At 37.8% G+C, this 15,511-nt stretch overlaps 1 protein-coding gene across 1 annotated transcript; it reads right to left on the minus strand.

The window, feature by feature from the left end:
• Positions 1-7,091: 7,091 nt before the first annotated feature.
• Positions 7,092-10,978, minus strand: LOC121239032 (laccase-12-like). Its single transcript, XM_041136151.1, has 6 exons — positions 10,720-10,978; positions 10,420-10,571; positions 9,984-10,228; positions 9,519-9,647; positions 7,565-8,524; positions 7,092-7,438 (listed from the first exon to the last, which is right to left on the minus strand). Exons 1-6 carry the CDS (start codon positions 10,843-10,845, stop codon positions 7,308-7,310), a joined length of 1,743 nt encoding a protein of 580 aa, XP_040992085.1. The 5' UTR covers positions 10,846-10,978; the 3' UTR covers positions 7,092-7,307.
• Between the last annotated feature and the right edge of the window lie 4,533 nt (positions 10,979-15,511).

A 15,511-nucleotide genomic window follows, 5' to 3' on the forward strand; every position in this document is an offset into this window, starting at 1 on the left:
TTTTTTTTTTTTCTTTTCCTTCTTTTTAAATATGGGCTGGGCTTGGCCCAACTTTTTTTTACTGGGCATTTTTTTTAAAAGCCCAACTTTGTTCTAGCCCATTTTTTGAAAAACAGAAAATAAAATGAGGGGATGAAATTTTTGTTATATTAAATGTGATTTTTTATTTAATTGTTTTTAGATTAAATGTGATCACATGTGAATATATAGTTATATTCATGCTATTTTTTTTATTATGTTATATTACATGTGATCTTTTTATTTAATTTGTTATATTAAATGTGATAAAATGTATATGTGAATTGAACATGTGGATATGTGATTATTTTTATCATCTATGAATGTTAAGCTTGCATGTTTATACATTAGTCTTTATTGATAAAAATAGAAAATTCCCACTAAGTAGTCTTAGTTAGAAATGTTAGTGTAGATGATAGACTGAAAAAAAATTGCAGTGACCCCAGTAAGAACTGTAAATGCACTGTATAGCCAAAAGACCACAGTGACCCCAGTAAGAACTGTAAATGCACTGATGGAACAAGAAAAATGGACTGTAATGGTCTTATATGAACCATCTTTGTAGACTGGCCCAACAGGTTACTGTGGTTGGAGTAGCTGTCCTTGTAGACTGGCCCAAAAGGTTACTGCGATTTTAGTAGGTTATGTCTTTACATGTGACTAGGACTAGATGACTACTTAAGATAGTGGGAGTATGGTTGAGAATTATGATTAATTCTCCCATATTTTTTTTTGAATTTGCGCGAAAATTAGGTTAAAAATTTAATAATTGGATATTGTGGCGCAAGAGATGATTCTGAAGCCTAGCGATTTTTCGATCTTGCGACATGACTAAATTATTTTTTTTTTTAACTTGGATAGACGCAGCAGATTTCTTAGGTGTGTGTGTAATATCCCTTCTTTACGTATTGTAGTGAAATGGCATCCAAGAGTATAGTTGTCGATTTAAACAAAGGGGAGAAATTGGATGGGGAGAACTACGACATTTGGCATCGCAAAATCCAATATGTTTTAGATGAGCAAGAGGTCTTGGAGGCCTTATCTCACTCCCTTACTGAGCCCGGGGAAGGGACCTCGGAACAACACAAAATAGATCAACTAGCCTATACTCAATGGGCTAAGAAAAGTCGGTGCGCGCGCATAATAATGTTAAGCAGCATGCACAATGATCTAATGTGTGAGTTCGAGATCTATGACACTGCCCAAAGCATGTGGGAGGCTTTGAAGTTGAAGTTTAGTGGAACTTCAGCCACTAGGTTGCGTGGGTTAACCATGAGGTTTGACTCCTATAAGATGCGCTCTGACCACACGATGAAGCAGCATCTTAGGGCTATGTCAACCATGATCCGCGAACTTAAGTCGGCAGGAAACAACCTGACTGATGAACAGCAAGTCCAGGCAGTGATAAGATCACTGCCGAATTCTTGGGAGAATATGAGCCAGAACCTGACGCATAACGAGAATATCAAAGACTTTGATGATGTCTCGCGTCACTTGGAATTGGAGGCTGAGCGCCTAGAGGCTGCCAAACCCAATCACAATGCCTATGTGGCTGATTCTGGTTCGCGTAAGGCATCAAGGCCTAAGCGCAAGAAGTCTAAGAATGGAGTAGCTGCTGGACAAATTAAGAAGGTGTCAGGAACTTCTCAGCGCAGCAAGAGGGGCAAGCGCGGGAAGAACAAGTCGAAATTAGAGTGCTTCAACTGTGGAAAGAATGGCCACTTCGCTCGTGACTGCACTGAGCCGAAGAAGGTACACTCTAACTTTTCTCGCATTGTTTTTATAACTAGCCATGTGATGGTTGCTCACTCCTATCCTGTGTGGACTGTTGATTCAGGAGCGACCGAACACATAGCGCGAGATAGAATTGGATTTGTTGAGTATCGCCGGATTCCAGCTAGGAGTCGTGATATCAAGGTGGGGAATGGAGCTAGCATTGAGGTACTGGGACTTGGTACCTACAAGCTAGACTTGCGGGGTGACCGCACTTTTTTTCTTCACAATGTGCTATACGCTCCCGAGATCCGACGAAACTTACTTTCTGTAGTCACTCTATTAAGACTTGGTTTTCGTATTGTATTTGAAAACAATTATGTTTCCTTTTATTTGGGCCATGTGTTTTATGGCAATGCTTTTCTATAAGACGGTTTTATGATATTGAATTTAGATTATTCAAATATAAATGAGTCAATTGCTTTTCTTTCTACATCTGATAATTTGGATTCATATAAATGGCATGCTAGGCTTGGCCATATAGGGCAAGATAGAATGACTAGGTTAGCTAGAGAAGGCCTTATAGGCAATCTCGCTAAGGTCATCTTACCCACATGTGAACATTGTCTAATGGGAAAAGTTAAGAGAAAACCGTTTGGAAAAGCCACAAGGGCATCTTTTCCACTGCAATTAGTCCACTCAGACATCTGTGGTCCAATGAGTGTGAGGGCAAGACACGGAGGTGTCTACTTCATCACATTTATAGATGATTTTTCACGTTACGGTCATATCTACTTAATCTCCCATAAGTCTGAAGCATTGGAATGCTTTAGGCGATATCTAAGAATGGTTGAGAATCAGTTAGACAAGAGTTTAAAAGCTCTAAGAACTGACCGAGGACGAGAATATCTCTCTGAGCAATTTAAAAGGCTCTGTGATGAAAAAGGAATCAAAAGACAGTTGACGATGCCGAATACGCCCCAGCAAAATGGCGTGGCGGAAAGGAGAAATCGAACACTGCTTGAGATGGTTAGGTCAATGATGGCGCAAGCAAACCTACCAATTTCTTTTTGGGGGGATGCACTTTTGACTGCTGCCTACATCCTTAACCGAGTGCCCTCCAAATCAGTAACTTCCACCCCATATGAACTATGGACCGGCGAGAAACCCAATTTGAGTAACTTGCGGCCATGGGGTTCAACGGGTTTTGTTCACAATCTTTCTCATAAGTATGGGAAGTTAGGCCCTAGAGGGAAGAAGTGTATCTTTATAAGGTACTCAGAACACTCTAAAGGGTATGTATTAATAGGTGAACAATCTGATGGAAGTGTGACTGAGATTGAGTCATGAGATGTGGATTTCATTGAAGATGAGTTTCCAAGTAGAGGTGAGGTTGATAGGAGTTTAGAACTTCATGAGATTGTAGAACAAGAAGAAAGTGCTCCAAGGAATTTAGTTGAGAATGAGGAAGAAATTCTTCAAGCTCCTACAAATTATTTGAATCCGAGTGGGAGCACATCACTTGTCAATCAATCACAACAACCTCAGCCGCGTAGAAGCACACGCGAAAGTATTCCCCGTCGTTTTGAGATTGAAGGGGAAGGTTTTATGGTAGCTCCGCATGATGATGACGAGCCTAAGACAATTTATGAGGCTCTCTCATCTTCTACAAAAGATGAGTGGATGAAAGCTCTTAATGATGAGATTGAGTCTATGAAGATTAACCAGGTCTGGGATCTGGTTGATCTACCAATTGGACGTAAGACTATTGGGAACAAATGGGTTCTTAAGGTCAAACGCAAGTCGGATGGATCAATAGATAAGTACAAAGCTCGCTTAGTGGCGAAAGGATATACCCAACAGGAAGGTATAGACTATAAGGAGACTTTTTCACCAGTGGTGAGGTTTGCCTCAATTCGCCTGATTCTAGCTATAGTAGCAAACATGGATTTGGAACTCTACCAGATGGACGTTAAGACAGCATTTCTCAATGGAGAACTAGATGATGAGATCTATATGGATCAACCAACTAGTTTTGTGGTCAAAGGTCAAGAGCGCAAAGTGTGCAAGCTCAAACGATCTATATATGGCCTAAAGCAATCATCTAGACAATGGTACCTCAGATTCCATCGAGCCATTCTCTCGAATGGGTTTACGATGATCACAGAGGATCATTGTGTTTATGTCAAAAGGTCTAAGAAGAGTTTCATTATGTTGTCATTATATGTTGACGACATACTACTAGCTGGAAATAATAAAGGGTTGATAGTCGCCACAAAAGAGTGGTTATCCTTCAATTTTGAGATGAAGGATATGGGTGAAGCAGAATACATTTTGGGAGTTAAGATCTACAGAGATCCCTCAAAGAGACTTTTGTGTTTGTCTCAACAGACTTACATAAAGAAAGTCCTCGAGCGCTTCCTAATGAATGGATGTAAACCCATTGACACCCCTGTTGCAAGGAGCGAGAACTTGTCTAAAGTGATGTGTCCTAAGACTTAAAAAGAAAAGGAAAAGATGGCTCGTGTCCCTTATGCTAATGCTGTGGGTAGTCTGATGTACGCAATGATGTGTACTCGACCTGACATATGCTATGCAGTTGGCTTAGTGAGTAGATTCCAATCAAACCCCGGACTAGCTCACTGGAAAGCGGTCAAAAGGATTATGCGATATCTCAAGGGAACTGCGGACTATGTGCTGTGCTATCAGGGTTCAGATTTGCAGCTAAGAGGTTACAGTGATGCCGATTGGGGCAGCGACCTTGATGAGCGCAAATCAACCACTGGGTATGTCTTTCTGCTCAACCAAGGCGCCATTACGTGGAGCAGCAAGAAACAACCCTGTATAGCTTTATCCACCATGGAGGCAGAATACATAGCTTGTTCTGCAGCAGTTCAAGAAGCTGTTTGGTTACGGAGGTTCCTCAAGCATTTAGACATTGGCACGGATACTTCAGATCCGGTGACAATATTCTGTGACAGCATGGCAGCTCTCGCATATGCTAAGGACTCAAAGTATCATGGAAGAACCAAACACATAGATATCAGATATCACTACATCAGAGACATGATAGCGCAAAAGGAAGTGGTTCTGAAACATCTTTCTACGAGTCGCATGGTTGCTGATCCCTTAACGAAGCCTATAGCAAGAGATGTCTTCGAGGCTCATGTTAGGAATCTAGGACTGCGTAGACTATAAATGTAATTTGTGTTTCAAATGACATAAAGATGTAACATTTCCTTTGGGATATTAATACAATATGATTCAGTTCTTGTCTTTATCGTATTGTTTTTAATACACATACACAAGATATGTCAACAGGCTTAGATCGGCTCACTCACACGAGCGATCGCCTCTAGCGCTTAAGTAGCGAGTAGAGATGAGACATTGTGTCCCTAGGTACTTGTCCAAAGGGATAAGTTGGTTGACACAAAGTTATGTCGCCTTAGTGGGAGCTAAGATGAGGTCCATTGATAGGACTATGCATGGGTTACCCCACCATCCATGTAACCTGTAGTAAGCCAGATGCGAATTCCTCTTTGACGCCTTGGAGACGTGCAAATTGAGGAATTCGGGTTAGACGCTTAAGGAGCAGCTAGACTAAGATCTGTACGGTGTTGATATAGACATATGCTCTTTGAGAAAGAGAAATCCACCGTAGCATGTGTTTCATACTATATGTGCTTATACGACCATATGAGTAAGTGAGTAAAATATTTCCCTCTTTCTCACTGTGTGAGTCTCATTTCTTAAAAAATGTCCTTTACTTTTGACTATGTCACGAGATGGAGGTTGTGATGTTTGCTACTTTGACATGCTGTCTATGGCCATGATTGATACGGTCTAAAGAGGCATTGTTGGGAAAGCAGTTCGACCAAAATTGAGTGATATGAGTGTAAAGGGAAGACTATTCGATATCGTATCTTCGATAGTGTTTGCTGACGTCATACAAATGACGCTACATCTTGGTAGCGGCTAAAGGTTGTGAACACATTGAAATATATGGAGGTAGTCAAGCATTGTTCTGAGTTTTTTTTAAAAAAAAAAAACTCAAGAGGGTTCGAAAATGCTTGATCTTGATGCGATCGAATAAGTCTAGGACATGACCAGACACTTTAGGGATGTTACTATGCTGGTCTTCTCTGGGAGAGATTTGGTGTATGTACTCCCTCCTTTCTACAATTGTGCTTGGTGGTCGCACGGCCTATTTATTTGTAGGAACAAGATTGAGAACATTAGAGAGATGCTGACCTGGGGTCATGCCCACTGTGTGCGAGTGGGAGATATTAGTTGGAGGGGCGCCCACGTGGGGCTGACCCCTCCTGCTAGGTAACGCATGGCTTTAAGCCATGCGTTACTTGTAACGTATCTCGTGTAACGCATGGCTTAAAGCCATGCGTTACACAAGACTATTGAAGGCTGGCCTTTAAGGCCAGCCGTGCATAGGAGGACTATATATAGTCCTCCTCAATTGTGTTTTGGGACCCATCTAAAAAAAATAGAAAAAGACTCTCTCTCTTTTTGTTCTCTCTTGATAAAATATTTAGGTTGTGGATTTGTAAGTGTTACTCTAGTTCCATACTACGTAGTACACTTTCGCCACTAAGAGGAAACGCTTGGAGTTTATCAATCTGGAAAAACTTGTGGAGCAATTCTTTAAGCTGAGCTTGAGGTACTTTTCCGCTGTGCACTCTAACAGCCCTCATATTAGGAATATTGGTTGTTTGAATCATGAGTCTCTCCATTTAAATTGTAGCTAGACTCCATTTTTTTCTCTCTCAGGCTTTGCTTTGCTAGGCCTCATCCAACATTTTCTCAGAGATAGCAGACAGCAGGGGATAATACCTTCAATATCTGCCAATCTACGATTAGGCTGCTTTCCGTTTATAATCTTATTCGTTTTGTTAGTCTGTATATACAAAGGATATGAATTGAACTATTATAATGATTAAACTTGGACGGCACAGGTATATTCAAAATTTCAAATTTGTATTCAATATTAGCGAATTAAAGCCGAAAGCAAAAATCTAAAATCAAGAAACACTTTGCATGGGTGTAAGGCTCAATTTGATGGAACATTGATAGTGTTGCTACCTCTTCACCATCACATCTAAACCCGCTTTATCTATCTGAAAGAAAGAACAATGAAACAAAGCAAGAACAGGGTCCCCCTAAATGCAGGGAAAACAACAGAGAGATCGTATACTAATATTTGAAGAATAGAAACCCCTGTTACTGGGTTTATGACTATTGTAGAATTTCTGTAGACGATCTTAACAAAGTGGCAGATCCGTCGGAGGCGGCTCTATAGACTGCAATTCTCCAACTCCGTTGTCTACCACAAGAAACACGTTGGGTCTAAGGCTCAATTTGATGGTACATTGGTAGTGTTGCTACCACTTCACCATCACATCTAAACCCACTTTATCTATCTGAAAGAAAGAACAATGAAACAAAGCAAGAACTGGGTCCCCCTAAATGCAGGGAAAACAACAGAGAGATCGTATACTAATATTTGAAGAATAGAAACCCCTGTTACTGGGTTTATGAATATTGTAGAATTTCTGTAGATGATCTTAACAAAGTGGCAGATCCGTCGGAGGCGGCTCTATAGACTGCAATTCTCCAACTCCGTTGTCTACCAGGAACACCATAGCCAAGCCCCAGTTGATGTGAACATCCAAGTGACAGTGCATTATCCAGGCACCTACGTTTGCCAAACAGGTGAGTTTTAATTAAACACATAAGATGGCTGAATTAATCATATCTTTGAGATAGTTGATAACATATTGGATATTGTAATGATCTATATGAACTTCTTGGTAATTTTTACCTGGATTATCTGCGACAAACCTGATGACGGCCCATCCATTCACAGGTACTGCCACTGTGTTCCTAAGAGGTGGATCAACAAGGTTAAATTTGGCTGTATCAGTATTGGAATTGAAATTTCCAAAACCCTCCGCAATGATGTAGAAATCGTATCCGTGAAGATGAATTGGGTGGTTCTCTGGGGTGAAGATACTGGTGTCTTGCAGCACGACCTGGACCCTTGACCCGAACTTCAACTTGTACCCCTTAGTCCCCGGAACAGGTTGCCAGAGTGAGCGGCTGACATTGCCTGTATAATCAAATTTTAGTGGTGGGTTTGCTGGAAAATCAGATGTAAAAACTCCAGGTATTCCTTGCTGATAAGCTTGCAGAATGGAGATGTTGGATGGGAGCACAAAAGACGCATTGTTCATGCTCGCAGTGAAGCGCGTTCCATTGGGGCCCTGACACCTCGACGATCCGAAATTCTTCGGGCATTTGTTGAGGCCTAAACCGATTGTGAAGAAGAGGTTCTCATCGATTTGAGTGGGGACTTCCACTTTCCTGGGACTTCTGAAGCTTTTACTGAAGGCAGTAACAGTGGCTGTGTCATTGAAAGCCGGTAGAGGGGGCATGACGGGTTTGCTTGCAGCACAATTTTTGGCAGCGCAAGGAGCAGACTTGTACTCAAGAATGGCGGTGGTGGTGGTGTTGTCGAATGGTGCATTTGGGGCACTGGCATAGGCACGAGCTGCCAAGTAGTATCGAGCTGGAGGCTGGTCACCATTGATCAAAACATCGGTAGTCTGGCCGGGGCCTAGCATGAGGACAGATGTGGTGAATGGTTTGGTGTAGGAGGCATCCGCACCCACAACTGTCAGCTTGTGGTTGGCAACTGTGAAGAACAGCGGTTGGTTCAGGGCGGCATTGATGACTCGGAGGAGGTTGGTCTCGCCGGAGTCTATTGGGACTATGTAAGTGTCTGCATATATATGCAATGCAAGCAGCATGCAGGTCATCTTTCTTGAATTCAAGATGGACACATAAGATCAGTAATTTTATGGAGTTCATTTTCAGTAATTAGAATAGTGGTCTCGGGGAAAAAGAAAAAAAGAAGAAGATTTTTGTAGAAGCCCCTATGTAATGCCTACACGTACACATTTGTCTCAATATTTGACAGGTTAGTTCTCTACGTACCCTCTGCCAGTCGATTTCAGAATAAATTATACAATAATATTATAAAAGGAGAGTACTTTTATAAAATTATATTATTTTTATAAGATATTTTATAAAAATATTCCTTATTTAACATATTATTGTACAATGTGTTATATAAAATATTGTGTATAGATCATTTTCCATAACAAAATTAAAATGATTGGTAAAAGCTTTAGATAAGTCATTATAAAAAAGTAGATTTTACTTTAAAAAATATAAAAAAAAATGTTTTTTATTAGTTAGATTTACTTTTTTTACAATAATTTATATAGAGTTTATTTATTTGAGGCTTGTATCTAGTATTACTCTAGTTATGAGTTATATATATGCCGTATATTTTTTTTTTTTTTAAAAAAAAAAGTGGATCCCATTATAAAAAATTTAATTTTTTTTTATGTAAAACTCATATTTACTTAATTTTTTAAAAAATAATGCACATCGTTTACGCACTTTATAATTGTAAATATTATTTCTCTTATAATATTGATAGTAATTCTCTATAATTTTGTCATATATATATATATATATTTACACACATATATATTTGTATTTTGGAGAAAGACATATAATTTGTTGACGTTACTATCTATCTATATATATATATATATATATATATTACATATCCACGTCATAAAGTTAATTCACGTGTTCAATTGTTCCCATATATATATATATATATATATATGTACGTACGTATGTATTACATGGCACTTAATAAAAAAAAGATCGGGTTTGTAGATTAATTTATAGATGCTAACCTTGGTTGGAGCAATTGTAAAGATCACCAGGTTGGCCGTTAATGGTGTACGCATCCGACACGTTTGGAGCTCCTCCTGTTCGAGTTGCCTCTCTCACAACATCGATGGGGTTTGCGTCCCACCATTCACCTGGAAATCATCGGTGTTATCTTCACTGCTAACTTATTGTTTGATTAACGTTACAAATATTATCATGATATATATAAATCACGATCTATCTGTTTTTTTTTTCCTCCATAATGCATGCTAGCTAGCTAGCTATTGCGCGCGTACGTACTTGATATAAATTAATTAGTGTCACTTTTATTTTTCATCTTTAGTTATAATCATGAATGACTGCATGAGATAGCTAGCTAGAGTACAGGTGGAGTACTAAATTAACTAAATATTAGTTTATAAATGGATATTTCAAACATTAAATTATGAGCATATATATATATATATATATATATATAATTTAAGTACCAAGAAGAATGGGTGTTTCACGCTTTGGCTTAGTGAATGGATAGGAATCTCCTTCTTTAGGACGAATAATAAGAGCTCCATAGACGGTGGCTCTAAGCCATGAGCTATGAGCGTGCCACCACAATGTCCCTTCCTGTCCTTGTATAGTGAAACGATAGGTGTAACTTCCTCCTGGCCGAATCGGGCATTGGGTCACGAATTCTGGCCCGTCTGCCCATCCTGTCCTCATTTGCCGAATCCCATGCCTGCAAAGCAATAATAATATTGCTTCATTTTAACTGTACGTACACGTGCAATTTAAATTCCTCACCAAGGATATTTATAAAGTAAATTACTTAATAGTTCTCTTTCTCTATATGTATTTACAAATATACATATTATATTCATATAAATTAATGTACGTGAACGGTGATCAACATGCACAATTATATATTACCAGTGAATGGTGACGTTGTAGCGAGCTTTGTTAGTGACTTTAACAATCAAAGTGTCACCATTATTGACTTCCAAGGTTGGACCTGGATATTGCCCATTCACTGTGATGCTCTTATGGGTTTTGCACAGCCTCTTCACTGGTGTGGCTTGAATCTATTTCATGCCAAATCACATGATGAAATGATCAGTACTATTTAAGAGGAAGATCGAAGATGATCAAAGCAGAAATAAGCTGTGAAAAAGAAGAAAAAGATCGATCAAGAAGAATAATAATAAGAAGAAGAAGAGAGAGGAAACATACAACAAATTCATGCTGCTGAGTTTTGGCGTGTGCCAAGGACGTCATTGCTGAAGCAAAGAGAACAAACAGACCAAAGAGAACGAAAGAGCACCGAGAATTGGCAAACATGTTGTTGAGGGCCTCCATATCTCTACTAAGCCTTTGTTCTGTATGATATTGGTTAAGGTGGTAATGCTAATACTCATGAGGAATGTGAGAGACAAGAAAGCCTCTTTTATAGATCAAGATATTTAGAGGGGAGAGAGGGAGTTGTTTGAGGTTGGCAGATTAGGTTTTGATTCTCGAAAATGGTCAGATACCGGGGCAAACTTAGTTCAACTCTACAAAAGTAGTTGCACCCACTGGCCTATTCCGAAGTGCATTATTTCACAATTGAACGCTTGCTTGGCAAGTCTTCCTTCTTAATTTAGGGGTTGAATTTCTGCAAACCATCATTATTAATTATCTTGAGATTTTGTGAAAGGCACGTTTTATGTCTTTTATATGAAAATGAAATTAAACTGATCATATATATATAATTTGATCTGTGATCGTGTTTTGCTTGCACCTAATTATATAATGCAGTACATACGATCATGAATTAGAAGATCAGTAGTACTGAAACTCTGAATTAATTAATGTTTTATCCTTTTTTTTTTGGAAAAGTAATTTAAATACGAGCACTATGTTTATGAGCAATCATGCTATTGAAAGATCATTGCTAAATTGTTTGAAGTTTGTATATTTTCTCCGAGTAATTGAAAATATAATCATTGGAGTACTTTTCCCCGGCCCTCAGCCTTTCTCGATCGGGGTACGTAATGACTTTGATCATCAGAAAGGCGTAGTGTATAGCTCTTGCACTTTGTCTAGATTGTCCTTAATTTTATTTATTGTAGTCGTGGAAACGAAGAAATAAACAGTCATGACAAGTATAACCCAACCAGGATAAATTAGAAAATAATATATAATATATAGATACAGCGACAAATAATGAAATGGAGTGCCTAATTAAGGTCCCAGGGGCGGTGGGCCAGTGATCTTTTAAGATTTCATTCGCACGCATAATTAAATGGATCCCCATCGATCCAGACCATCTAAATGGTACGAGAGTACTATTTGCTGTAGGGGTGTGCAAAATTTTGAAAATTTTGATTTCGTCCGATTTCTACTCCGACTCTGACTCCTATTCATCGGAATTCGGAGTTGAAAAACGGAGTAGCTCCGAATATCTATTTGGAGTCGGAGTCGGAGTCGGAGTCGGAGCTCCAAGAAGCTCCGATTCCGACTCTGAAATTTTTTTTACTGTACACTTACGCTCGAGCGAGGTGTCGAGCGCAAGTCGAGCACATGTCGAGCGGAAGTCGAGTGAACCTCTCTGAAAGAGTTCAGCTCGAGCGCCACGTCGAGTGCACGTTGAGCTCCGATAGGAGGTCGGAGCTCCGACCTCCGATCGGAGTCGGAGTCGGAGCTCCAATTTGGCTCCGACTCTTGTCGGAGTCGGAGGTCGGAAACGAGCACTCCGACTCTGTCGGAGTCGGAGCCCAGCCCTAATTTGTTGTGAAGAGGATACCCAATTAATTAATAATACTTATTTATAAGAGTACTACTTCGGACCTTAATTAAATAATACCAACTTTTAAGTTCTACTTATAAGTACGTCCCACAGCGGGCGTATGTTCAATTTATATATATTCTTATTCTATTATATATAATACTTTTTAACAATGCCTTAATTTCTAGAGGATGTCCTAATTGCATATACAAATGCCTTAATTTCTAGAGGATGTCCTAATTGCATATACAATGACATGACCAAAAGGGTTAATTTAGGGTACGTAGTACTCATGATCAGATCGCGGCTTGGTTAGCCCGATGTACGCATGCACGTACAGATCATGATCAGCTACTTACGTCGGAGCTGGATTAATTACTATACTAGTTTTCGCTTTAATCTGTAGACCATAACCACCGACTAAATCAAGTCTTCTTTCAAAAAAAAAAAAAAGTGGAAAATTAACTACTCTTTTATTAGGTGCAGGCAAATATATAAATATCTAATAGAAGAACGTAAATGTATTATGTGATGGGGGTTCTTAATTAGCGTTCTATTGCAATTCAGTTAGAACAGATAATTAAAGTGCATGATAAATTAGATCGATGGAGTCCATAATTAGTTAGAATATATAGGTAGCCTGTCACTTAACATGACTGGTACATATGGGTCATGATCATGTGTAGAATAAATTTAGCATGAAAAATGATAGGTTGCCCGAATCCATGCTCCAAAGTGTACCGATAAGTGTATTTGTTAACATTTGTGTATTTTTTTTTAAAAAAGTATTTAAAAATAAATACACAAATGTTAAAAAAAAAAAAATACACTTATCGGTACACTTGGGGGCACGGGATTCGGTCACAATTTTCCATCTCACGTGCTTTACTGTTTGATATATATATATATATATGAATGCATATATATTTTGTTCCTAATTAAAGAGCAATTAGTGTGAAATTTTCCAAAATATGTTGATTCTTAAAGCACAAGGAAGAATGATAAATCGTCCTAGTTGTCAATTTCTTCTAGTTGTTTACCAGAATGGATAGCTACGTACGTGATGCAATTAGTGAGTGATAGCGGCAAACCCCACAGTGCAAATGTATTTTAGTGCAAAACAGTCAACCTTTTGGTCCTTTGGAGGATGTCGGGGATAAAGATCATAGAGTGAGATCAGAGATGGTTAGCAAATAGACAGGCGAACAAGAATGAAATGCACGATTAACAAAGTTGGGTGAGTTTGTTATGACTTTTGAGAATCTTGAGAAGAAAATTAATTGTACATAAACATGACAAGTCATTTCAGTATTAATGCAAATAACTGAAGATATAACTCCAAAGAAAAAATTGACCCATGAGCAGATAGATCCAGTTCCTAGCTAATTGCCAATTATATTATTTACTGGTGCGTCTGGAAGGGAAAAAATAGCAATTTCAGATATACCAGGCAACCTAATATTAAAGGGTACTGGTCATTATTAGGAGGTAAGCGAAAAAATGGAGGAAGGAGACAAGATAAAAAGAAAAGGCATGATGTTAGAAAAAATAGACGAACAAACCGAAAAAAAAAAAAAAAAAAAAAAAGAGAGAGAGAAAAAGTTGAAGAAGGAAAACAAGTCCGACACAAAATAAGAAAGTGACATAAACTTGAATTTTCTCACCTATCATTAATAATGCCACAATAAAAGAGGATTTGAAAGAAAGACTTCGGGAGGAAATCGAGGATAGAGAGATCATCTTTTTTAATCTCATGACGAGAGTTTTAGAGATATTATATTCTCTAGGCAAAGAGATCTCCGATCTTAATTGTATAAAAATAAATAAGAGATCATCATAAGAGATTGTAAAATATTTTTATTATAATTTATTTACCCTCCAAACAATCTATAAACGTAAATCTTATACTGAACCACGTAAATCTATATATTTCTATCTCTATTTACATCTTCAATATTTTCTTTTCTATTTGCTGTTTTGGCATTAGCGCACGCGTTGTCTTTCAATAACGAATTTTCTTCTTTCATGTTGCGTTGCTTTATTAATTGGGCTGTTTAAGTTCTTGTTTTCTTGGGTTCTCATTTTCATTGGTTGTTATGGGTGGGTGCGAATTAATATTAATTACTTGTATAAAATTAAAATCTATGATTCTATCTGCGCTCTGAACTGTCATATCCATATATAATTGGGATCGTATAGTTCACACGCTCAGACTACGTACCCAAAACGAAAGTGCAGCACCCATGACTTTTGTGAAAGAAAAATGATTTAAACATAATATTTTTTTATAATATTTTATATAATTATGTTTTAAATGTGGAGTATTTTTGTAACATATCTTATAAACATAATATCATTTTATAAAAATACCTTTATTTTATAACATTATTGTGCAATGTATTATGTAATATATTGTGTGTATATCATTATTCTTTATCTTTCTTTAATTTTATATTTTTTTTTCTTAGACAAATAAGTTACTAACTTATTCTTTTTTTAATTTAAATCATTATGTCGGGTGTATTTAGGGACTAACGCATTCGGGACTGTTCTGTAGCATATGTGTGTATATAATATGAGTTACCCTAGCTACCTATTAATCCACCTCATGATCCCGTACCCATTAACTAAAGCTCATTCGAGTTGTCATACTAGTGATGCTTTCATTATTTGCTTTTCTTGATAACTGGCTTCATCATGTGCTTTTAATTAAGGCCTGATCAGAATTAATTAATAAATTGCATATATGTATATAGATCATGAATGAATGATCAGTATTTCATGAAATGTCAAAATCAAATTTATACCAAGATTCACGAGGTAACATGTAGTATGTAGCAATATATGCATGCATTCGTTCTTCTTTTTCTCCAATATAAATATATATATATATATATATATATATAATTGTTCCCAACCCACCATATTTTTCGTTTGTTTATTTTATTTTTCCTTTTGAGCTTGCTAGTGGTAGTTGTGCAGCGGCTGTCTAATATGCAAAACATGCTTTGATTCTTTCTAGTTCTTTGTCCAGCACATAAATTAAATTCATTCATAATTGAAAAAGTTTGAAGCATTTATCTTTTTCAATAAAGTAACTAACTAATTATAAGTTCTTTGGAACACCAACAACACCTACCAACAAGGCAACTTGTCGTAATATAACGGAAATGAAAGCAACAACAAGAATTAAACAACTCAACGACTATATCTCTGTGACCTGTTCCGTCTCGACACGTTTGCTTGATCTAGATTTTT

This window comes from Juglans microcarpa x Juglans regia, chromosome 1D (assembly GCF_004785595.1).
Source record: "Juglans microcarpa x Juglans regia isolate MS1-56 chromosome 1D, Jm3101_v1.0, whole genome shotgun sequence".
NCBI lineage: Eukaryota > Viridiplantae > Streptophyta > Magnoliopsida > Fagales > Juglandaceae > Juglans > Juglans microcarpa x Juglans regia.

Bases quoted from the DNA above. Each gene is read 5' to 3' on its own strand.
- LOC121239032 (XM_041136151.1), bottom strand. From the start codon at position 10,845: ATGGAGGCCCTCAACAACATGTTTGCCAATTCTCGGTGCTCTTTCGTT. The intron at 10,229-10,419 runs GTAATATATAAT...ATTGCTTTGCAG, and splicing joins TACAACGTCACCATTCACTG to GCATGGGATTCGGCAAATGA. The intron at 9,648-9,983 runs GTACTTAAATTA...GATGATTTCCAG, and splicing joins TGAAACACCCATTCTTCTTG to GTGAATGGTGGGACGCAAAC.